The sequence below is a fragment of the Podarcis gaigeae genome, assembly GCF_964106915.1.
Source record: "Podarcis gaigeae genome assembly, chromosome: 8".
Lineage (NCBI taxonomy): Eukaryota > Metazoa > Chordata > Lepidosauria > Squamata > Lacertidae > Podarcis > Podarcis gaigeae.
This window is the reverse complement of record NC_139684.1, coordinates 4,289,609-4,312,875: the sequence shown is the minus strand read 5'-3', so window position 1 is coordinate 4,312,875 and position 23,267 is coordinate 4,289,609. Positions and strand designations below refer to the sequence as shown.

Below are 23,267 nucleotides of genomic sequence, written 5' to 3'. Positions count from 1 at the left end.
AACCCACAGCGCCACCCACGTCCCAAGCATCTGGGCAGGCTTGTCTAAACAAAAATGTTTTTTTAGCAGGCTCTGGCAAGCACCCTGTGAAGGCATCTGCCTGATGTCAATAGGCGGGGAGTTCCACAGTGCAGGTGTTGCCGCACTGCAAGGTGGAGGTCCCACGTGGCAGCAGCGGCAGAGCCAGTGCCGCCGCCTGAAGCCGTCCCGGGGCCTGGAAGGTGGTGGCCTCTCCTCCGGCGGAGGGGAGAGCACCTTCTGCTCCGAGCTTTCCCCTGTTAACTCTATGCTCTTGGGAGAGCCGGAAGAAGGGGTGGCATTGCGACTCTAACCGTTTCCTAACTCTGTGCTCTCGAGAAGATCCGAGAGGAGCAACGCGGCTGCACGGCGCACGCGCGAAACGTCATCTTCCAGCGCCTCCAAGACGCGCTCCCCTCTGACGCAACGGCGCGATGGCTGCCGCCGTAGCGAGGATGGCCGCTTGTCGGGGGAAGGTCGGTGATCTGTGGGCGGAGAGCTGCGGCCTCCTTGGCGGCGCTCTTGGCCGGAGGCCCTGGAGCGGGGAGGCTCCGGGAAGCGCCGCCCAAGCCCGCTCCTCGGCCCCCGGCGCAGCACCCGCGGTGGGGGACCCCGGCGCCCTCGGCTCTGGAGCAGCGCCGTCGCCCCAAGGACGAGGAGAGCCCCTCCTTTGCCTTCCCGCCCCCCGGGCAATAAGGCGAGGCGCTCGGGGAGGCTGCTGCCTGACGCTGCGCATGGGTCCCCCCTTCCCCGCCCCCCGAGTTTCTGGTTTATTCTTGGTAGCGATCATAGCTGTCAACTTTCCCCCTTTTTAAAGGGAAATTCCCTTACTCCGAATAGGATTCCTCGCAAGAAAAGGGAAAAGGTGACAACTATGGTAGGGATTCCAGTGTGGAATAACTTGTGGGAGAGCGAGAGGCAGGCATCTTATTTTATTGCGTGTGCCATTGTGATTTAGGGGATTGTCAGTGGTGGAGCATGCCCTTAGCATGCAGAAGGTCCCAGGTTCAGTCCCCAGCATTTCTAGGTAAGGTTGGGAAAGATTTGGGGCTGAAACGCTGGAGAACCACTGCCAGTCAGTGTGGGCAATACAGAGCCATGTGCAGTGTGACTCAGGTGGTGGCAGCTTCCCATGTTCCCATAGGGACGTTTGCATCCTTTGCCCATGATTATAGTTGGCTTTGTTCTGATGATATCCCAACTAACACAAAGTCTTTCCATTTCTCGTCAGATCCATTTTCTTCTGCGCAATATAGTGCGAACCTTTGCTTCACAGACGGAGGGAGAAATCAGGGTGGCACAAGTACTTAAAGAAAAGTTCCCTCAGGCTGCTGCTATCAAAGTAGTAGATATATCAGGTAATTAGCAAAGCCTCAGGCTCTGTCTGAACACTTGCCATTCTGCAGGCTTTCCTGTGATCTGAATCATTTCTGTAGATAAGATTTGGAGAAAGGCATTGCTTTGTGGTTAATTGTAATTTTGGGTTAAGATTAAGAGTTGGCATTGTGTGCCCCTTAGTCTACCTTGTGGGTTTACATTAGCCTAATGAGAAATACTGTTTTTCTCATTTTGCTCTTGGATGCCTTTAATAAAGGTACTGTATATTGAAAAATGCAGTGGTAGTACTCTTAGAGAATCAACATGTAGAGAGAAATGAAAAGGCTAGATTAATTTCCCCCCAAATCTTGTAAATTCTAAGTCCAACTAACAGGCAGTTGGTTGCCTTAGGTTTCCCATGTTGTTGTTGTTCTTTGGTGATCACTCGTAGCCAAATAAGATTGTTTTCCATGAATATGGTCTTAACAGTGTGTCCGTAAGTGACTGTGGAGGCCAGTTCTGGAGCTGCAAATCTTTCCACAGTGAGGACATAGGTTTCTGGGCAGGAGTTGAACACAGTGAGGATTTGCCAAACGTGCCTTCCTCTTAGCTCATGCAGAATACAATGCAGTTTTCATTTGGTATCCACTGCAGTCATGAACATTTCATTTCATTATTTAATACTTTATACCATGTCTTGGCTGCCAAAGTACAGCACAGAACACAAAATAAAAATCACCTCCACAAAATTATAATCAATAATGAAATTGAATGAATCCTAAAACTTAAAAATAAAGTTAAATGTTAGAATAAAATAAATTTTATAAGCCAGGTTTGGGCCATCTATTAAAACAGGAAGAGCAAAGTGGCCCAGATATTCTCCTTGCTGAAATACATTCCAAAGTTCAGGCAACACCACAGAGAAGGGTTGACTTTGTGCTCCCACAAATTGCACTAGTGTGAAATGTGAGGCACAGAGCATTGCTTCCCTTGAGAGTGGGGTAGAATATATGGGAGGATCCTGAAAGTATAGAGGACCTGCACTATGAAGGTAGTTGCCAGGATGTTGAATTGGGCCCTGGAGCATATTAGACCAGAATAAAAGTGATATTGCACTGTGACATTCCATAGCTCCCAAACATGGCGAGCAGTACCTTCTGTTATCACCAGCTGAGAAAGTTAACAGGAAAGTAGCACCAAAGAGAACCCCACTGTGTTCTGAAGAGCTGGAGAGCCAACATGGTGTAGTGATTAAGAGCGGTGGACTCATAATCTGGTGAACCAGGTTCGCTTCCCTGCTCCTCCATGTGCAGCTGCTGGGTGACCTGGGCTAGTCACACTTCTCTGAAGTCTCTCAGCCTCACTCACCTCACAGAGTGTTTGATGTGGGGGAGGAAGGGAAAGGAGATTGTTAGCCGCTTTGAGACTCCTTAAGAGGAGTGAAAGGCAGGATATCAAGTCCAAACTCTTCTTCTTCGTCTTCTGAAGGAAGTGTAACCTTATGCATAATGCCAAAACCGACAAGCCTCCCTACCTAGGCTCTGCCACCATCATGATCTTTGTCATTGAATAAACAGCTTGCTTGCCCTCAACCATCCATCATCATAGGCTTATAGAACTGTAAAGTTGGAAGGGATCCCAGGATCATCTAGTCCAACCCTTGCAGTGTAGCAATCTCCACTAGATCATACATGACAGAAAGGCACAAATGATATATTGTAGAGTTAGTTATTATAAATTGTCATGTGGTTTCTGTTACCATGTAGATTTCTTTCCCTGGTTGATCGTGTGACACCCCCCTCCAAAAGCCCCTATTTAAAAGTGATATCAAGTTAAAAGAGCATAGGGAATTGTTAAAATAAAATAGCTGAAAATATGGTAAAATCAAATCCATTTTGTCAAGGTGGCTGTGGAGCAATGTATGAAATCCATATAGAGTCTGAAGAGTTTAAGGAAAAGAGAATAGTACAGCAACACCAAATGGTCAATCAGGTAAGCAGGTTAACATATTCTGGGTTGTCTATCTCTGTGTGGGAAATTATATTACATTTTCAGTTTTATGGATGCTTTGGATCTTGAGTTTTTGAGTTTCAAGCATTTTGCAGGATAATCTGCTCTTTTCTGTTCAAGCTTCCCCAGAATTAACTTAATTGTTCAAGTCTTTGACCTTAGTTGGGATGAGCTAATACAAGCAGTAGCATAAATTTTTGTATGGCCAGATGTTTAGAGCATGCTTATAAGTTGTTTTGGGTTGCCTTGGACAAGATAAACTGACCAACAGTTACAATAAATAATAACAACAACAACAACAGAGATGGAATACTCTGAAGGTCGGTAACAATTCACCCTCTGCTCAGTGCATTGCAGTAAACAGCATCCATACCTGGACACAAATAGCTTCATTTTTGAACTAGTTGGGTTTTAAAATTCCACAAGCAGATGGCCAGAAGCACCTTTCCCTACTTTGAAAGCAAAATACATTGGATCAAATAGAAGCTGCTACTTTGAAATCTGTCTGTGCTTGACGGGGTGTCTTGAACCATGCTTGGGTTTTGCCTTCTGGTCTTTGAGGTTGTTTCACCCCACTTTTTGTGTAGCTGCTTGCAATGCTTTCTTCCTCCAGGCTTTAAGTGATGAAATTAAAGCAATGCATGGACTACGGATATTTACTTCTGTTCCCAAGCATGGAAGCTAGGAGTGGCTGACAACATGCAAGATTTTCATATTCCAGAAACTGGTGAGGCTCTGAGAGAATGCTGCTTAGCACATGATACAGCCAGATGCCTTTATTTCCACCCTCCCATGCTTCTCCATCTCCCTCTGATCTACAAACTACAAATAAAATCACTATGGTGGTGTGCTGTAAAATAAGGGTACCTAAGGCTCGTTTCAAAAGCAGTATTTATTTCAGATGCAGAGGTCAGCTCTCTTAATTGCATTGATTAACCTCTTTTCCCCAAGAAGACTCTTGTCAGAGTATCATGTGAGTCTCTTTTGCCAACAGCTGTAGAGAAAGAATGAAGAATATTGTAGACAGGAAGAAGTACTCCTTGATATCCACCCCTATTTATGCAAAAGTTTGCCAAAGTTCAAGGGAAAATTAGAGATGAAATGTGCTGCACTTGTTTTCTGGGGTTTGTGGCAATTGAGGAGCTGAAAAGGAATTTCAGAACAACAACTTTAGAGAGATTACTGAAAGAAGAATGCAGATGCCTTGTATACAGAGTGCCTTCCTTGTAATAAGGTTGCTTTAAACCAGCTGTTACAAACAGCACAGTTTTCCAGGGTTAAATGATCCTAGCAACATTGTTTTATTAGCTGTGATGAGCAGGGCTGCCTGCCATGACCTTTCTAGGAATGTTACTGCAGTTAATTTTTTGAAATGTTAAATGAGGCGTGATCATTGGTGAAGAGTCATTTGCCATTTTAGCATGAGCAGTGTTGAATTCTGAATATCTAAAATAAAAATGCTACTTAAGTTTTCTTCCAGTCTAACTGCAAAGCGCTCTGTACTCTAATAGTATTGTATAGTGGGCTGCCCTGGAATACAAAAGGGACTTGTTAGACTGCAACTACAATTAGCCATATATCACACTGTGGTCTCTGGGAACCGCCAGTACCATTGCGATGCAACCCACTGTAATATTGGTATAGGATCCTTTGCATGCCCTGCAGCAAAGTTGAAAGGGCAACAGCATCACTTCAGGCCACAGAGAATGCAGCAACAGTATTAGATAAACCTCAGCAACCATGGCAACGTTGCTGGCATCCACCAATTACACTGCAGTATTAGGATGTCTTCGCATTAACCTTGCATGCCAAGAACCAAGCCATGCATAGTGACAGGGTACCCCTGTAATGCCATACTGCTCATCACACAGATGAGACTCAAACTGGCAGATACTACAGCACTTTCACCATTGTTTGAACCACTGTGGTGTCCTCAACACAAGGCAAGGTTTTTTTAATTACAGTACCACTTTAATAGGGTATCTTCCTGTGTGTTTAGTTCTCTGTAAATCTCACTGGAATCAAGAACTGAAGGGAAGATATATGCATGTTTTCATTACATAAACAGTCCAGCACTCACTGCAGCTGGGGGATTGAATCCCCTTTTTCCACATACAGAGGTTGCCAACAACAGCCTTGAAAGGGAAGCAGAATGAGGTGCAGAGGAGAAGGAAGATGGAAGCCCCTAAGAACTGCTATTGATTGTGGTCACTTGCCATTCATATTCAACAGTTCTGATCACTTAGTCAGGCAGAACACAGTATGGAATGTGAGCATTGAATACCACCTGCTAAGTTATTAATGTTACAAAATGGCTGTGGAACGTGATGGAGCAGATCGTACATCTGTGCCTCAACACACTTTTGTCTGTCTTTTAGTCATGTTAATAGAGAGAATCGTATCAACTTATTGTCTGTTGGCACTATAAAACACCCACTGTGATCCTAAAACATAGCTTGTGCTACAACCTTTATCACAGAAATGAGAGTGTTTCTTCAAATAAAACATAACCTCACTGTATCGCTGAAGTCTCAAGACTTGTTTTGGAGCTGTTTCACCAGAGTTTTAGTCAATTATTAATTCATTTTCTTGACTGATTTCCACAAGAGTCTTAAAGCAACTTACAAACACTATAAAAATAAGAGTATTTAAAATTGGCAATTAACACACTAAAATCCACTAATATAATCCCCTAATATTTAATAAACAAATGAAACGATGGATAAACTTGGTCACCATAAAAGAATGCCTGCAGGAGTCGTAATGACCTTAACATTCAAATGCTTGGGAGAAGAGAAATGTCTTTGTTTTGCACCAGAAAGATGTTAATGTCCCTGTTCACTTGAATAACTGAGAAACTATGGATGGACTTAGGGGACTGGCCTGCAAGCAGACTGGCTTCTCATTGAAATGAGAATAGTGAAAATATTGGTGTAAAACCAGTCTCCGCAAGAGGGAGAGAGGAGCCGTCCTTGCTTTATGGTACAAGCAGGAGGAAAACAAGATGAACCTTAAGGTAAAGGTAAAGGGACCCCTCCAGTCATGGCAGACTCTGGGGTTGCGGCGCTCATCTCGCTTTATTGGCCGGGGGAGCCGGCGTACAGCTTCCAGGTCATATGGCCAGCATGACTAAGCCGCTTCTGGCGAACCAGAGCAGCGCACAGAAACGCCGTTTACCTTCCCCCTGGAGTGGTACCTATTTATCTACTTGCACTTCAACATGCTTTTGAACTGGGCAGGAGCTCAGACCAAGCAATGGGAACTCACCCCGTTGTGGGGATTCGAACCGCCGACCTTCTGATCGGCAAGCCCTAGGCTTTGTGGTTTAACCCACAGCGGCACCCCGTCCCCTATGCATGTATACTCTGAAGTAAACCTCCTTGTGCCTCTTATTATTTCTCCTCCTCCTCCTCCTCCTCAGCACATTACAAACGTTTGAGGCTAGCTTGAAACTTGCAGGGGTCTTATTGGCAGAGGAGATTGTTCCTCTGTCACCTCCCACCTCTGGGAGTGGCCCTCTGGAAAAAACAAGTGTGTAAAATACCAGGTGTTAGACCTGCTTTTCATGTTTAGTGGGCAGTATTTGACTCACTACTAGAGATGTATGTTTTGTGGCAAGAATAAAGCAATGAGTGGTTGTGTTGTGGGGGTGGAGAGTATTGAGAAATACAAAACACATATCTTTCTAATCACACCTTAGCACACTTTGCTGATTAAGAGCATGGTAATTTGTTTTGCAAACAGGCATGTTCAGCAAATATATGAATTAATCTCTGCATGGCATAGAACACCCTTCCCCAACTTTGTGCCCTTAGGCTGGTTGGGCCTGATTGAAGTTGTAGTCCAAACCATCTGAAGATCACCAGGTTAGGGAAGGCTTGCTTAGAAGTCCATGCAAAAGAAAGTAGAACCCAGCACAAATTTCTCACATCTCCGTCGCTGACCTTATTTAACACCAGCTACTGTGTGGGAAAAGTCACTGGGAATTGTGTTACATATTATAGTGGGCTCTTTGCCAAGCCTTCCAGATATTTTTTTTCTCCCTGCTTGCCTGGGAGACTAAAAGCAGCAGGAGAGCTTCCATCAAGCAAGGTCATCTGAGGCTAAGCATCCATATGCACACTGAGTACAGTTGCCTACCAGGCTTTGATAAAATCAAAGAATTGTAGAGTTGGAAGGGATTCCAACCCCTGCAAAGCAGGAGTCTTATCTAAAGCATCCATGATGGCTGGCCGTCCAATCTCTGCTTCAAACCTCCAAGGAAGGAGAGTCCACCACCTTCTAAGGAAGTGCATTCCTGATGTTTAGTTGGAATTTCCTTTCTTGTAACTTGAAGCCATTGGTTCGAGTCCTACCCTCCAGAGCAGGAGAAAACAAGCATGCTCCATCTTCCACGTGACAGCCGTTGAGATATTTGAAGATGGCTATCAAATCTCTTCTCAGTCTCTCTTCCAGGCTAAACATACTCAGCTCCTTCAACCATTCCTCATAAGGCTTGGAGTTGTTATAAAATTTAGAGTGCGCACACATAGCAGACACACACTTCACAGAAAACCAATCATTCGCCCTTCAAAATATAGGAAATATTTTCTGAGAAAATTACACATTAGTTTAGCACAGAACAATCCCCAAAAGCCATCCTGACTCTTGACTAAATATTTCCTCTGCAGAAGAGAAACCTTTCTCAATACTTCTTTCACTTTCAAATCCTGTCTTAAGGGCATATTTTGTGTATGAATAGCTTGGGCCTGGCACCTGGATGAGAACCAAACTATTTACCATCTCAAAAGAATGGCCAGACTGCCCAGGTAAAGGTAAAGGTACCCCTGCCCGTACGGGCCAGTCTTGACAGACTCTGGGGTTGTGCGCCCATCTCAAGAGGCCAGGGGCCACGCTGTCCGGAGACACTTCCGGGTCACGTGGCCAGCGTGACAAAGCTGCATCTGGCGAGCCAGAGCCGCACACGGAAACGCCGTTTACCTTCCCGCTGGTAAGCGGTCCCTATTTATCTACTTGCACCCGGAGGTGCTTTCGAACTGCTAGGTTGGCAGGCGCTGGGACCGAGCAGCGGGAGCGCACCCCGCCGCAGGGATTCGAACCGCTGACCTTTCGATCGGCAAGTCCTAGGCGCTGAGGCTTTAACTCCAGGTAAAGCTATCAGTAAAACCTTATCAGATATCCTGGCAGAAAGGAGAAGCCACGCAATCAAATTTCTGTTGTAGACTGCCTCTTTCTGTGATTTATATTTGATGCTTTTAGTGCATAGTCTTTGGCTAATGGGTTGGGCAACGTCTATAAAGGGGCTTGCACTCCTTTGTTCTGGGTCTCTCGCCTCCATGCAAGGAGGTGGGGAACCCTGTTGCAATAGAAAAATAAAATCTGCCTTGCTTTCACTAGATCCTGCCTCCATCCATCCTTATGGGACTCAAGAGTCCCTTGGGGAATTGGGAAGCAAAAGCCAACCCCCCATTTTTCTACAACAGTTTCCAGACCCTTGATTATATTGGTTGCTCTCCTCTGCACATGTTCCAGCTTGTCAACATCCTAACTAAATTGTGGTGCCCAGAACTGGACACAGTACACGCTAGCAAGGTTATGCTTAAAATTCTACAAGGCAGGCTTAAGCAGTATGTGGATTGAGAACTCCCAGAAGTGCAAGCTGGATTTCGAATGGGCAGAGGAACCAGAGATCAAATTGGAAACATGCGCTGGATTATGGAGAAAGCTAAGTTCCAGAAAAACATCTACCTCTGCTTCGTTGACTATGCAAAAGCATTTGACTGTGTCAACCACAGCAAACTGGCAAGTTCTTAAAGAAATGGGAGTGCCTGATCACCTCATCTGTCTCCTGAGAAATCTCTATGTGGGACAAGAAGCTACAGTTAGAACTGGATATGGAACAACTGATTGGTTCAAAATTGGGAAAGGAGTACAGCAAGGCTGTATATTGTCTCTCTGCTTATTTAACATATATGCAGAATTCATCATGCGAAAGGCTGGACTGGATGAATCCCAAGCTGGAATTAAGATTGCCGGAAGAAATATCAACAACCTCAGATATGCAGATGACACAACCTTGATGGCAGGAAGTGAGGAGGAATTAACCTTTTAATGAGGGTGAAAGAGAGCACAAAATATGGTCTGAAGCTCAACATCAAAATAACTAAAATCATGGTCACTGGTCCCATCACCTCCTGGCAAATAGAAGAGGAAGAAATGGAGGCAGTGAGAGATTTACTTTCTTGGGCTCCCTGATCACTGCAGATGGTGGCAGCAGCCACTAAATTAAAAGACGCCTGCTTCTTGGGAGGAAAGCAATGACAAACCTAGACAGCATCTTAAAAAGCAGAAACCACCTTGCTGACAAAGGTCTGTCTAGTTCAAGCCATGGTTTTCCCAGTAGTGATGCATGGAAGTGAGAGCTGGACCATAAAGGCCGATCGCCAAAGAATTGATGCCTTTGAATTATGGTGCTGGAGGAGACTCTTGAGAGTCCCATGGACTGCAAGAAGATCAAAAGTATCCATTCTTAGGGAAATCAGCCCTGAGTGCTCACTGGAAGGACAGATCCTGAAGCTGAGGCTCCAGTACTTTGGCCACCTCATGAGAAGAGAAGACTCCCTGGAAAAGACCCTGATGTTGGGAAAGATGGAGGGCACAAGGAGAAGGGGACGACAGAGGACGAGATGGTTGGACAGTGTTCTCGAAGCTACCAGCATGAGTTTGACCAAACTGCGGGAGGCAGTGGAAGACAGGAGTGCCTGGCGTGCTCTGGTCCAGGGGGTCACGAAGAGTCGGACACGACTAAACATCAAATGCCTTTCTTTGACCTGGACGCTCGACTTCTGTTGGGGCAGCTTAGAATACCGGTAGTATTAGCTATTTTTGTACTGAGAACCAAACACACAGGAAGATACGCTACTAACGCCGTGATAAAAAACTCGCCCCGTGTCTTGGACCCCGCAGTGGAAACTTTCCCCTTTCAGAGCAAAAGAAAAGGAGGCACCGCCCGCGGGGCTTCCTGCCTGCACAAGCCACGGCCACGCCCCTTCCCCCAGATTGCTTTATTTCAGAACCTGTAAACGCGCTCTTCTTTCCTGCGTTGACCAATCAGGACTTTCGGTGGCCGTTGCAGCCCGCCCCCCGTCCCTCCTTCCCGGGTTGCGTCAGCCTTTCCCCGCCGCTTCCAGTAGAAGCCACGGAGCGCTCCTCGGAAGCCCCCCGCCCGGCATTGGCGTCATTCCCGGCCCTCGCCCAATCGGGGCAGCCGCGACTCTCCCCTCGCCGGAGCGCGTCATTCCCCTTGGCGGCCAATGGCGGCGAGGCCGGCTTGGGAAACGGGGCGGGGCGGAGCCTTTATAAGGCCTTGCTCTGGCGCTTCCTCGCCCCTCGCTCTTCGCCCGCCTTGACCAGCGCCGTCGCCATGGCAACCGCCTCCGCGCTCCCGCGCTTCCGGATCCTGGCCCGAGCCGCCTCGGCCGGCCCCGCCGCCCCCTGCTGCTGCCCGCGCCTGCCCGGCCCGCGGGGGACTCGCCGGCTGCACCTCACGGCGCCCAGGTAGGCGGGGGGGGGGGTCGTGTGTTGGGCGGTGGAGCCTCCTGGCCGGGCGCAGTCTACCCGAGGAGGAGGAGGAGGATGGTGATAATGGCCAGGGGGCTGCTTCGAGGCTTCCCCCTCTCTCCCCCCCCCCCGCGTGTCCCTGGCTTCGCCCGGCCGCCGCCTTGGGAGAGGAAAGGGGGCAGGAGGGGCTGGCGGCGACCCCCCCCCCGCGACCCCCTCCCCTCCCCGGCCCATCTCTGCCCCGCTGCTTCCCTCGGGGAGCCCCTCCCGGGCGGGCGGGCGTCGTGGCGCCACTCCCCCTGGCGGCGGCGCCGAGGGCGGCAGGCTGATGAAATCGCCCCGGCCGCTTGCATGGCTCGGCCCCGAGCTGCTGCTGCCGCCGCCGCCGCCGCGGAGTTTGGCGCCGCCAGCCCGGGGTTGCCTCCGTGCCTCCGGGAATGCTTTATAATGAGGCGCAGGGACGCCACAAGGCTTCCAGGAGCAGAGGTGGAGGTGCAGTGTGTTGTGTGATGGTTAGTGTTGGGCCAGCAGCCCCCTGGGAGACCCGAGCTCACTGTCTCTCAGCCCATCCTACCTCGCAGGGTTGTTGTGGAGGGGGAGAACCATGCGCTGCCTTGAGCGCTTTGGAGAAAAAAGGTGGGCTATTAAATAAATACATAAATAGTCGTTGCTTGAAAAGGAGTACTGAATCCTGTCCCTAGAAACCTCCTGAAGTGGAGGGTGCGGGTCCCAAGACTTTCAAGGGCAAAGTGTGGAGCCATAATTGGGAAAGGGGCACCTGTCATCTTTTTCTCTCCCTGGTGCTCTTATCGCTTGAGGAAGCCTGGTCTGCTTGCATGCAAGATAATATTCTGCAGAGCGCAGTTGCACTTTCCCCACTTCATGAAAAACAGCTTTGAGAACTTGGTTGGTCTTGGGCAGACAAGTTTCCCAGGCACTTTTTGAGATTCTGGAAGTTTGAAGAGTGTGCAAAAGGAATGTGAGAGAAAGATGATCTCTTTCCACAGCAGATATGCCCTGTGGGTATCAGTGTACCTGATTCACCAAGACCCATTGCATGCTAGCCAAAACCCCAGCATGGCTGGCTCACAGTAGCAGCAAGGGGGTTTCCTATCTCACTGCAGCAAGAAGTGGAACTTTCTTCTGAGGCTGCACCAAAATATCCTCCATTCTTTGCACCGAGATAGTAGCTTGAGTAAAAGGCTTTTGCCTGAATATATTTAAATGTTGTTCTTCCAAATGGGCTCTGTGAAATCATTCTACTGATACTGCAGTGGCAATTCCATGTAGAATTGGGTATTTTCTATTTTTGAGAGCAAGAGAAGGCCTAATCTTGTTCTGGAGCTCATCCTTCTTACTCTTCACAGTGCCTATGAAGGCAGTTATGTAATGCCTTTGTGGCAGTTGTTTGTGTGAAGTTTTTAGCTCCCTTGCATTCTTGCTCCATTTTGCCAACTGTTGGCTGTTGAGCGCATGCAATCGGCTGCCCCCCCCAATGTCCCTGTCCTTTTATTAGGCTCCTGCCTCCCATGAGATCTGTGAACCTTTAAGTGTTGGGTCAGATAGCCTGGGAATATGTGTAAGCTGCTCTGTGGGGAAGTAATGAATTTCCAACAAGACACTCCTAAGCTTTTCGGGGATCAAATGCTTTAAAAACTCTCTGCTTGCAGGAATGAAGCAGTTGTCATTTCTGGGAGGAAGCTGGCCCGGCAGATCAGGCAAGAAGCCCGCCATGAAGTGGAGCAGTGGGTTGCAGATGGAAACAAAAGGCCCCATCTCAGTGTGGTTCTAGTTGGTGAAAACCCTGCCAGCCACTCCTATGTCCTGAACAAAACCAAAGCTGCGGCTGATGTAGGTATGTCTTTCCTGGCCAGCGTCTTCTGCAGTATTAGTCATTGCACTATTGCTGGCAGAAAAAAAGGTCTCAGATGAGTGTCAGTCCCCACAACTCAGCTTGGTTTGTCTCTCCTCCTGACCATCTCCTGGAGCCTGTCTCTCAGCTGCTGCTTCCTCACCTGCCCTTTGTTTTGAGCAGGGTAAGCTCGCCTTACCTCAGGAATACTGGCTGCAAGTGGTTCCCAGGGTTTAAGAGAGGCATCCTTCCCGGCCCTACCTGGACACACCCAAGACTGAACCTGGGATCTTTTGCATGCAAAGCAAGTGCTCAGCTGCTGAGCTACAGCCCTCCTCAGTGAAGGGGCTGGGGTGCAGACGGGTGTGCCTTTCAGCTATATGGCAGACTGCAGCAGGGTTTGGCCAAAACTGTCTCTCCCTCCACAGTCCACTTAATTTTGGTTTCTCTGGCTTCTGCCATCTCACCCCTAATGCTGCTGCTCTAATAACCCTGCTTCACTTTTGTGTCAGTAATTGTTTCAAAGCTTGAGGTGGGAAATTGAAGTAGGACTTGAAAAGTTTCAAGCTGGAAAATGCAGCAGGTGTTGCCTCTTTAGTACTTCCTGCTACTGTGGTGGTATTAGTAGCAACAGCAGAGATCTAGACGCTTTAAAACAATATTTTGGGTTGCTGAGCTTTGTCTGAACTCTGTCTAGGCAGAAGTTGCTTTTGGGGCTTCACTCTAGATGTGACTTTTGAGTGGAAAATGTAAAAGGAGAAAGACCCCAGGGCTTGGCAGCCACTTGAGGTTTTCATTTCACGGTCAGATTGCAGTTACTGGATCTTCACTGCCTCATCCACTCTTGCTGTAGTTTGACATGAGGACAGTGGGCCTCATGTATCCTAAAGAATGTACACAACATTTTTGCACTGTTAAGCAACTCTGGTATTCATGGCTTCGTTTAGCTGGCTCTAGCAGTTCCCTTGCATAGTTTGCAAGCCTGCTAAGTGTTTTGGGAGGGGAAGTGCTAACCAGGGGAAAAAGGCACAGGCTCACTGTCTGTCCAGATGTAGGATCATAAATAAAGACGCTTGGGCTTCACCAACTCGTGGACGTTGTCACAATTAAAAGCCCTTCCCCATAGACCAGGACACAATGTTCACTAGAAAAGCCAAAATGGGGTGTTGCTCACTGCATCTATTATTTCTTTTGCTTCTTCAGAATACTTTTCTAACAAACATTTCAAAATCGATTGTATTCTGCGTTTCTATCTGGATCTGTTCCGTATCTTAATTTCGTGTGTGCTGCTGTTTGCCTATTGTGTTCCTTCTCTCCTTTATTTTCCTCCATAATGACTTTTTAAAAAAATTGTAAATGGCTTTGGACCAGGATTCTATTTGATTTCTCCCCTCCTGCCCCCCAAATAAAATAGAATAAAGTTTACACTGGAGCCGTTCCTTGACTTATACTCATGAAGTATGGTTTACCAACTTCAATCGTCTTTTGACCCTCTTTCATCACTTTTGGTACTTGTAGGAATCAGCAGCGAAACGATCCTGAAGCCAGCCTCCATCACTGAAGAGGAGTTGCTTGATTTAATCAGCAAGCTAAACAATGACAGAAATGTAGATGGCCTCCTGGTTCAGCTCCCTTTGCCTGGTGAGTGCTGTCGGGCTTTCATCCAGCATCCCTAGACACGTACCCATAAGTGTCAGCTTCTGATTTCCCTCTCTGTTCATCCTGTTCCTGTGATTACATGCATCTGACTTCTTGCACTAAAATCTCTCCCCCCCCCCTTTTCCCTCCAGAGCATATCGATGAGAGGAAGGTCTGCAATGCTGTGAACCCAGAGAAAGATGTGGATGGCTTCCATGTGGTGAATGTGGGCCGGATGTGCCTTGACCAGTACTCCATGCTGCCCGCGACACCTTGGGGCGTGTGGGAAATCATCAAGAGAACGGGTAGGTGTTGGTGTGCAAATACCGCTGACCTTGAGTCGCTTGAAAGAAGGCAGAGCCTGACTTGGGTGTGCTGTGTTGCAGGGATTCCGACCCTGGGCAAGAATGTGGTTGTGGCTGGCCGGTCAAAGAACGTGGGGATGCCCATTGCGATGCTGCTTCATACGGATGGGCGGCACGAGCGCCCTGGAGGTGAGGGTCTGGGGGGCCTTCAAGTGCAAGCTGCTTTTCCCAGGGGTTCTTTTCCTCTTGGTCCACTTTCCTGGTGAGACACAGGCTTCTCTGATCTTTGCAGGAGGCAGCAAGTCATGTTTGCTGCGAGTTCGTGTTGCTGTGTGGCCCCAGACTGATAGGTCCACTCTGATACTGCCTCTTGCTTGCCTGGATAGAAAAGGGTGGGGGCTGCTGCAGGGGTGGGGGCTGCATGTGCAAAACTGGCTTTTACAGTACAAAGTTAAGAACCACACTGGTCGCTCCACCCACTGCCTGCATGTTGCCCATATAACCTTTGCGTTATATGGAAGGTGTGCCTGCCCCACATTTTCCCTTTAACTCCGAATCGTTAAACTGTTGTTGTTTTTAATGCACCTTTTCTTGAGGTGCTGGGAGGTCTTGCTGGACCTTTTAGTGGGAGTATACAAAATAATCAAACCCAAACTGTTTCATAAGGCGGGTGCGAGGAGTGCAGACTCTGTGGGTGGTAGGAGCACGTGGCAAATTGCCAGAGGAGATGCAGCCCCATTCCCCCTCCCTAGCTGCCGCTTGCCCTTCCGAAGGCCGTTTGAGGCTTCCTCCAGGAGGCCCGGTGTGTCCTGTTCTGACTGCAACTTCTTTTTCAGGGGATGCAACAGTAACCATCTCTCACCGCTACACTCCAAAGGAACAGCTCAAGCAGCACACGATTCTTGCTGACATTGTGGTTGCGGCTGCAGGTAAGATTCTGGGTGGCTTCTTTAAGAAAAAGAGCCTGAAAGCAAAAGCCCTTGAAGAACACAGCTGCCATGCTAAGAATAACCAGGAAGGCTTCCGCTAGGAGTCTGAATGCCGACGCTTCTGCCTGTGGAATTTCACATGCTGCTTCAAGCAGATGGCTGTTGGCTTGCAATGGCTGCCCTATGTTGCGATGGATGGCAGGCACCCTTTGTCAGGCTCTCGGGCTTTGTCCTGTGGACGTCTGCCTGTGGCCGCATTAAATGAAGATCGGTATCTGCCTTAGATGTTGCATGCAGAAATGAAAGCGAATGAATTAAAATGTTAACCCCTGAAATGTTGCACTGCAGGCATCCCTAATCTGATTACAGCCGATATGATCAAAGAGGGAGCTGCGGTTATTGACGTTGGCATAAACCGAGTCCGGGACCCTGTTACTGCAAAACCAAAACTTGTTGGAGATGTGGATTTTGAAGGTAAGCAAGGGCGCTTTGTATTTGGACCCCCAGCCCTGACAGTCACTGATCTTGCCTTGCCTTAGGCCACCTGAGGCCATGCAGCTGTTTTGGTGTACACCTCCCATCCATCTTGTTCTGACTGGGGCTGATGGGAATTGTAGTTCAAAACATACTGAGAGCGCCAGGTTGGGGAAGGCTGGGTTAGGCAGATAGGCTCCTGCTGTCTCAGCTATCCTTGGAAGGGTTGCAGTTTTGAACGAGCTGCATAGCTTCTCCTATAAGGCAGTGGGCTAGCTTGATGCAGAATATATCCGGTTACTTGATATCTTACATAAAAAAAGATTGTAATTCTTCCTTGTAACTTCATCCTGCAACTTCTGTGTTGGATGGAGCAGCTGGTGGGCTGCGAATTTTGAATCTGGTGCGTGCTTCTGGCAGCACGGAGTGGACTCTTGCGTGTGACCTTGTTTCAGCGAGTAATGGCAGGAGTTCAAATTTCTGAAAGCTTCAGCACATGCAGCTCTTGATACTGTAAATATCAGCTCAGCTAACGTATTAGGACAGTTTGCCCGACAGAGAAACACCTAGATAAGTTTTAGATATTTTGTTTTTGTTTTATTTGGCAACTAGCATGGAGACAAAAGCTCAGAGGTCTCTGAATCTGGGAGAGGTCTAGGGTGGCTTTCCAGTGGTCAGGGGAAATGGCAGTAGTGCTTTCAGCAGCACCTGTGACTCTTACTTTGCCCGGCCTGGTCCCTTTGCCCCAACATTCACACTGTTGTCACCACAGCCTTTCCCAGCAGAGATTTCAGGATTAGCTTCTTTGGGGCAGCCTCCCTCTGCACCCCCCATCTTCTGTGATGGCTCTCTGCCTGTGGAATACTCTCCCCATGGAGACTTGCCTGATGCCTTTGTTACATATCTTTAAGTGCCAGGCGAAAGCATTCCTCTTCTCCCAGGCCTTTGGCTAATTAAGCAAATTGGACAATCTATGGCCTTTTAAACTGTGTGTGTGGGGGAGATTGTTTTCGTTTGTTACTATGGTACACATTTTTATGTTTTTATATTGTAAACTGCCTTTTGATCCTTGGGTGAAGGGCAGTATAGAAATACAGCAACAATTTTGTCCTTGAATCGCCTCTGTCCTGCTTGCAGCCTCCTCCTCAGGCTTTTGACACTTGTTTTCCTTCTGTGCTCCATCATCTCCTTTCCTCTTTTTCTCCAGGTGTGAAGCAGAAAGCCAGCTACATCACTCCAGTCCCTGGTGGGGTTGGGCCCATGACAGTTGCCATGCTCATGAAGAACACCATCATTGCTGCAAAAAAATTGTGGCGGCCTCAGGAGCTGGAAGCCCTAAGTGCCTAATGCTGGACTAGGGGCAAGCAGCAGCAGCATTCCAAATCTCTTCCCAAACACAGCCTAAGGGACAATGCAATATTTATTTATTGGCTGAAAGGGCATCAGAGAGTCTCGCTCTGGAGTATTTATTTCAAAGCAATTTTTTTCCAAGGCAAAAGGGTCCAACATGATACATGATTCCTATCATTTAAGCATCTGCATTTATGTGCAGGAACCAAGCTTGAGGTTAGGATAGAGGGGAGTGATTGTGCTATCTCTCAAACCCAGTAGGAAGTTGTAATGGAGGGCCAAGTGTGTGTGTTCATTGTACAAAATGTGTCTTAGTGTGTACATGGTGCAATTTCAATTCACCAGCCTCTGCTGAACCCAGGAGATACTATGTTATCTGCTAGGATTATACCACAGCTATTCTGATGTTGCTATTTTCTACAAAGCCTTATTTGTATGACCTTTCGAAGCTCTTGTAACAAAAGTTATCAGTTCCTAAACATTTTTTCCGAAGATGGAGCGGACTCAAAAGCTAGACAGTATTTTCAGATATAGTGTTGTGTTAGCCTGCAAAAACTTGGGTGAAGTTCGCTGTGCCTGTTCAAGCTTGCTTGCTATTTACATGGGCTGTTACTGGAGCTTGGAGGCTGCATCTGAATAAAAGCGATTCACATAGCACATTCAAACGTTTGCATTCCAATGTGTGCACTGACAAGGGGGATCTTAATTGTGCAGCAGCCGAAGAAGAATAGTAACTCAGTGGTAAAGCGTATGTGTTGTCTGCCAAAGGTCCCAAGTAGTATCCCTGGCATTTGTGTCCCCAGGTTTTTTTGAACACCAAATCTCCGTGTGACCCATGTGGTTTTTTTGCAGTCTGGTAAGAGTCCCATTTTTTGTGACACTTGACATTTCCGATATGTGACTACATCTGATAACACACTATTTCTCTCTCTCTTCAACCTGGTGCCTTCTAGATATGTGGTCAACAGTGCCCATCAACCCCAGCATCATCCAGCTATGCTGGCCATGAGTCATGGCAATTGCAATTGCAGTCTTAAAGCATCGACAGGGGCACCATGGTGCGGAATCCTGCCTTACAGCACCCAAGTCATTTTAGTTGGTATAAATCTGAGAATCCTTAGCAAAATACTGAATTGGCTCTTGAAGATGAACATGATTTTCATGAGCACAACACAAATGGAAGAGGTTCAAAAATTTATTAGACTATAAATGTTACTATAGTAGCAATGTAATAGCTCTGGGGCTGAAAATCTTTTGCTTTTGAAATTGTGTGTGTGTGTGTGTGTGTGTGTGTGTGTGTGTATGTGTATAGTGGCACTGAGCACTGCAGTGCTAAGTAGCTGATGGTGGGAGTAATAGATTTCACAAGCACAGGTGCATGAAACACTTGGCTTCCACAAACAGCCTTTTGATTTACAAATCCTGCTAAAACTTTATAACAGTATTGTTAAAGCAGCCTCTACTAAGCCGTACACAGTAGTGGTACAAAATAAGTGAGGAAAATATACAAGGCTATGTTCAAGTTCAAGTTGTTCTTGCAGCCTTCACTGGCTTGGCACCTTCCAATGGTTTAGGAATCCAAATCCTACGAACCTCCACTAGCCTGGCTACGCTACAACGGACTGATGGGGCACAAGTTTCAGGGAGGCTAAGTTAATTCTATTTAGAAGTTGTTGCCCAGGCATAATACACTGTTTTGTTGAATTTTGTCCAACAGTTAATGGTTACTTGATTGACATAATATGATAAATAGGATGCTAAATTCAAGTTTTTCTTTTGTTTTGACTTCAATATTTACAAAGTTACAAGGAAATCAGCATTAATGTCACACAGGTTCAAACCAGGTGCAATATTTAGCAAGCCAGAATATTCTGTACATAAGAGTCCTGTTTTAGAAGTAAAGTATCCTTTTCAAAGAAAATATCAAGTCTTTGAAACTGCACAATAGGGAAGAAATGGTAACTGAAAAAAATCTGATTCCAAGATGTTTTTTTCTGACAAGTAGAAAGAATGATCTTTAAGCCAGTTAAAGCCAACAGCAACCAGCAAACTATCAGATAGCTTGACAGCCAGGTGACAAACCACGCACTCACATTTCTGTTGTAGACACTCTTTTTCTGTGACACGTGTGTGATGCTGTTTGGGTGGTCCTTGGCTAAGGGACAATTTCTAAAGCCTTTAAAAGTTCTTGTGCTCCTTTGATCTGGGTCCTCACCTCCTACCAAGCAGAGTGGGGGGACGGGGGACTTCTGTTGCAACAGAATAATAAAGATCTGCCTTGCTTTCACTGGATCCTGCCTCAGCTCATTCTTCTCTTGACCTATAATAGCTCAGTTGGTTAGAGCAATAGTGCAGATAATGCAAAGATTGCAGGTTCAGTCCCTGTATGGAGCAGCTGCATATTCCTACATTGCAGGGGGTTGGTCCATTCCAACTCTATGATAACAAACTGGGGGGACTTGAGTCCCTTAAAAGGGGTGTTAGGCTGTTAAAGCCCACCCTCCAATTTCTTGGGGACAGTGGTATTGGCACACACCAAGGGAGGTATCTCATGGCACTATGGTTGGCCAGGGATGCTATGCTGGGGACCCCCAGCTCTTAACAGAAAACACTCATTCACTAAGGGCTTACCCACATTTCCTCGAGTTCAGATGGCGAAGGTGACCATTCTCTTGGAACCAGCTTGGGGCCTTCATGGTAAATGCACAAACAACCAGCATTTCTCATGAAGGAATTCCACAGGAAGTGTCTCCTTGGGCAAATTGTTGAGAGTCATCAGAAGTCCAAATCTGCTTTGCTGCAACTGGATTCTGTTGCTCCTCCGCCTTCGTCAACAAGCATGTGCAGCATTCAGATAAATGATACGTCATTTGAAGATGGCAGTAATCCGGCTCCTCCTGCCTCCGCAATACTATGGTTGATAGTGAGAGAGAGGCTTTTTCTACAGGAGTGGAAGGTTTTATACGCTTAGCTACAAAGTGAATAAAAAAGCTACTGGCTCCACTGAGAGATGTCCTGCTGAAATCCATGAGCCTTCAGAGGAAAAGACCAGCAGGTCCAATTGGAAAGAACTGCTGCAGGCCACAGGGAAGAGCTGAGTGAAGACATCCAAGTCCAAAAATGATACTGTTCCTCCATCCAAGGAGCTCAAGTTCTAATAAGTTCCTTTGTTCCCACAGACTTTTAAAGTCCTATTTCCATGTTGCTTGGATGGATCTTAAGCTGGAGATCTAGGGTCATCATGGCACGTGACCAAGCAGGATGGAATGTCACAAATTGTCTAATATTCTGATGCTAAATGTGTGTGTGTGTGTGTGTGTGTGTGTGTGTGTATATACACACACACACACACATACAAAGGACCCCCCATTCCTGGGACTATAGAGTGGTCTCACTGCCCATGTCCCGGGGGTGCTTCTCTGTGTCAGTGTCTTCATAATCTGACTCCATCTCTATCTTCACCTGGGGCACAGCACAGATGGGATTTCGAGAGTAATTAAATGCAGGAGAAGACGGGCAGGAAATCTTCAGGTGAAGTGTAATACTGGAAGAAAAGCAGAAAAAAGGAGGTTAGTTGGTCAGACCATTGCAGCCAAGGATTTCTATTCTATTCTACTCATCAGGCCTTGTCGTCCCACTGCCTGTCAGCTCATCATGCGGCACATCTGAACAAATCCCCTTTCCACCGCTCTCTTGTGGACCCTGAAGGCTCACGAAGCAGCTGCAACCTGGTGCCCTCTTGGCTCCCTGGCGCACAGCTCCAATCCTTTCTCACCTTGCCACTTCCTCCTGGCCTGACCATGGTGGTGGTGGCGGTGGCAGAGTTGGGTCCAGCCCTGCTTTTTGGCTTGGCCAAAGCTGCCCTTTGTTTCACTGGGTGCTGCTCTTCAGTCCATTGCTTGCTTTGCTCCACTTCCTCCGGCCATCCTGTGCCTTGGCCAGTCTCTCTGCATCTCTCTCTGACTTGTTGCACAGGCTCTCTCCTCACTCCGAGGACAGCGGGCTTCCTTCCAGTTGCCTCACTGTCGTTGTCCTTTTCCTCATTCCTTCTCCTTCACTTAACATTCCTCATACCTCCATTGGCTTGACCTCAGCTGCCTTGCCAATTATTTAATTTATTTACTTATTTATAGCCCACCTTTTCCTCCAAGGAGCTCAAGCTGGTATACATGGTTCTTCTCCCCCCTTTTCCACAACAACTCTGAGGGAGGTTAGGCCGAGAGACAGTGACTGGCCCAAGGTCACAAGCAGTGAGCTTAAATGGCCAAGTGGCAATTTGAACCCTGGTCTCCCAGGTCCTAGTCCAATACTCTAACCTGCACTGCAGTAGCCCTCCCTCCCTCCCAAGATGTCTTTCCAGCTGTCTGCTGGCAGAGCAACACTATTTGTGCCCTTGAGTTGACTCGGAGCCAAATGGACCAGTTTTTATGTCATGTCACCGAAGTTGACTTGAAAACATTAGTTGTTCTATGAAATGCTCACATTTCATATTTTTATTATGCCAATCTGTGCTGCAAGACTAGAAAATAGAGGGTTGGGGGCCCTCAGGAAATCTCCACTTGGACATCTTCACCTGGATGAGTTGCTCTCCAATTTGTGTGCTGTTTCAAAGTGCCAAATAAACATTTCATTGTGTAAATCAGTGCTATGACTGCTTAACATTGTAGGGCATAGAAGTAAGAGATGGCAGAACCCTTTGCAAATTGAAAAGGGGTATAGCAATGAGGCATTTCATTGCTAACCCCTTCATAATTGTTAATAATCTTCCTATTCTTAGTTCGCCTTTATCAGGGCTTTCCCCCATCAGAACTCAGCCATTGCCATTATAAGAGAACGAGGGTGGTGTTCATGCTGAGTTACAGCACCTCTTTTTCCAGAAAAATAGCACTGCCCCTTATAACCCCATCTTCTTCTGCTTTCTGCCCCCCAGATCTGGAGGATTCTCTGTTTGCATTTTTTTACGTTAAAGTGGGAAGGCTGTCAGCTGACCAGGTGTGTTGTTTACCTGCGATCCAAGTCCGACCCGTTAGGAGATGCATCAGAACGCAAAGCTGCAGCTGGAAGACCTCTTTCCTGCAGAGAAACAGAGATGGCTATGAAACTGTTTCAAGGCAGGGGAGGAGGAAAGCATGAAATGAATAAGAGAGAGGAAGAGCTGCAGAAGGAAAGGCCCAGCTGGTTTCCAACCAGGTTCTCATCACCCATTCCCAAGGTGCCTCCATCCATCACTGACCACTTTCTTGGAAGGAACTGTTTAGTGAAAAAGGATTTTGGATTTAATGAAATTTGCATGCCCTGCCCTGCCCTCAACCAATTTTAGTAGAACTACATTCTTCCAATAGTCTTTTAAAAGCAGTGGCTTGAAGCCACCCCCAAATGCAAAAGCCCCACCCCACCCCTCTGGTCCTGGGAGTGCTTTAGGGCAGGGAGTGTGGGCTCAGTGAGAACATGACACACCATGAGATTTCTGGGAGCTCATGACCTCTGGGCCCCTGTTGGCACCCCCACTTCCAGAAATTAACATGGGGCACAAGCAATCCATCTGTGCAAGCCCAACTAAAGGGAGTGTCACCCCTGCTGCTCTGCCCCAGCTCCCACCCCTCTCAACGGGACTCCTGGCAGCTGGTGAACTGTTGGGCAGACTTTGCCCTCAAAGCACCACACTGGTTTGACTCCCACTCTGCTGCCACCGGTAACAGCATCCAAAATCTGCTGCCTCTCACCTTGCTCATGGTAGGGCGGCCTCTGATGACTCCACTGAACTGGAGCCTTCTTGCAGGAAAAAAGTGAAGTGTGTATATCAGACATAGGCAT

At 47.4% G+C, this 23,267-nt stretch overlaps 3 protein-coding genes and 1 long non-coding RNA gene across 8 annotated transcripts in view; 2 read left to right on the top strand and 2 right to left on the bottom strand.

The window, feature by feature from the left end:
- Positions 1-23,267, bottom strand: part of LOC310851240 — a 984,470-nt gene that overhangs the window by 408,737 nt on the left and 552,466 nt on the right. The window lies entirely within an intron of this gene.
- BOLA3 (bolA family member 3) lies at positions 352-12,666 on the top strand. 4 transcript variants are annotated; one of them, XM_083753486.1, is made up of 5 exons: positions 352-494; positions 1,250-1,376; positions 3,239-3,327; positions 3,959-4,072; positions 12,576-12,666. In XM_083753486.1, exons 1-4 carry the CDS (start codon positions 453-455, stop codon positions 4,028-4,030), a joined length of 330 nt encoding a protein of 109 aa, XP_083609612.1. In that variant the 5' UTR covers positions 352-452; the 3' UTR covers positions 4,031-4,072; positions 12,576-12,666. The 4 variants fall into 4 exon arrangements, with proteins under 4 accessions (XP_083609612.1, XP_083609613.1, XP_083609611.1 ...); XM_083753487.1 differs by lacking the exon at positions 12,576-12,666 and adding an exon at positions 5,464-5,865; XM_083753485.1 differs by lacking the exon at positions 12,576-12,666 and adding an exon at positions 4,340-5,865.
- MTHFD2 (methylenetetrahydrofolate dehydrogenase (NADP+ dependent) 2, methenyltetrahydrofolate cyclohydrolase) lies at positions 10,650-18,112 on the top strand. 2 transcript variants are annotated; one of them, XM_083753366.1, is made up of 8 exons: positions 10,650-10,902; positions 12,576-12,760; positions 14,276-14,398; positions 14,548-14,700; positions 14,782-14,889; positions 15,537-15,629; positions 15,978-16,103; positions 17,311-18,112. In XM_083753366.1, the coding sequence occupies exons 1-8, from the start codon at positions 10,769-10,771 to the stop codon at positions 17,448-17,450; spliced, it is 1,062 nt and encodes a 353-aa protein (XP_083609492.1). In that variant the 5' UTR covers positions 10,650-10,768; the 3' UTR covers positions 17,451-18,112. The 2 variants fall into 2 exon arrangements, with proteins under 2 accessions (XP_083609492.1, XP_083609493.1); XM_083753367.1 differs by lacking the exon at positions 10,650-10,902 and adding an exon at positions 11,502-11,541.
- SLC4A5 (solute carrier family 4 member 5) overlaps positions 19,204-23,267 on the bottom strand; it is a 77,551-nt gene continuing 73,487 nt past the window's right edge. Inside the window, exons 25-27 of the mRNA XM_083753190.1 lie at positions 22,459-22,526; positions 20,796-20,997; positions 19,204-20,747 (exon numbers count right to left, since the gene is read on the bottom strand). Coding sequence (XP_083609316.1) covers positions 20,832-20,997; positions 22,459-22,526 — 234 coding nt within the window. The 3' untranslated portion in view covers positions 19,204-20,747; positions 20,796-20,831. The remainder of the gene's footprint in view (positions 20,748-20,795; positions 20,998-22,458; positions 22,527-23,267) is intronic.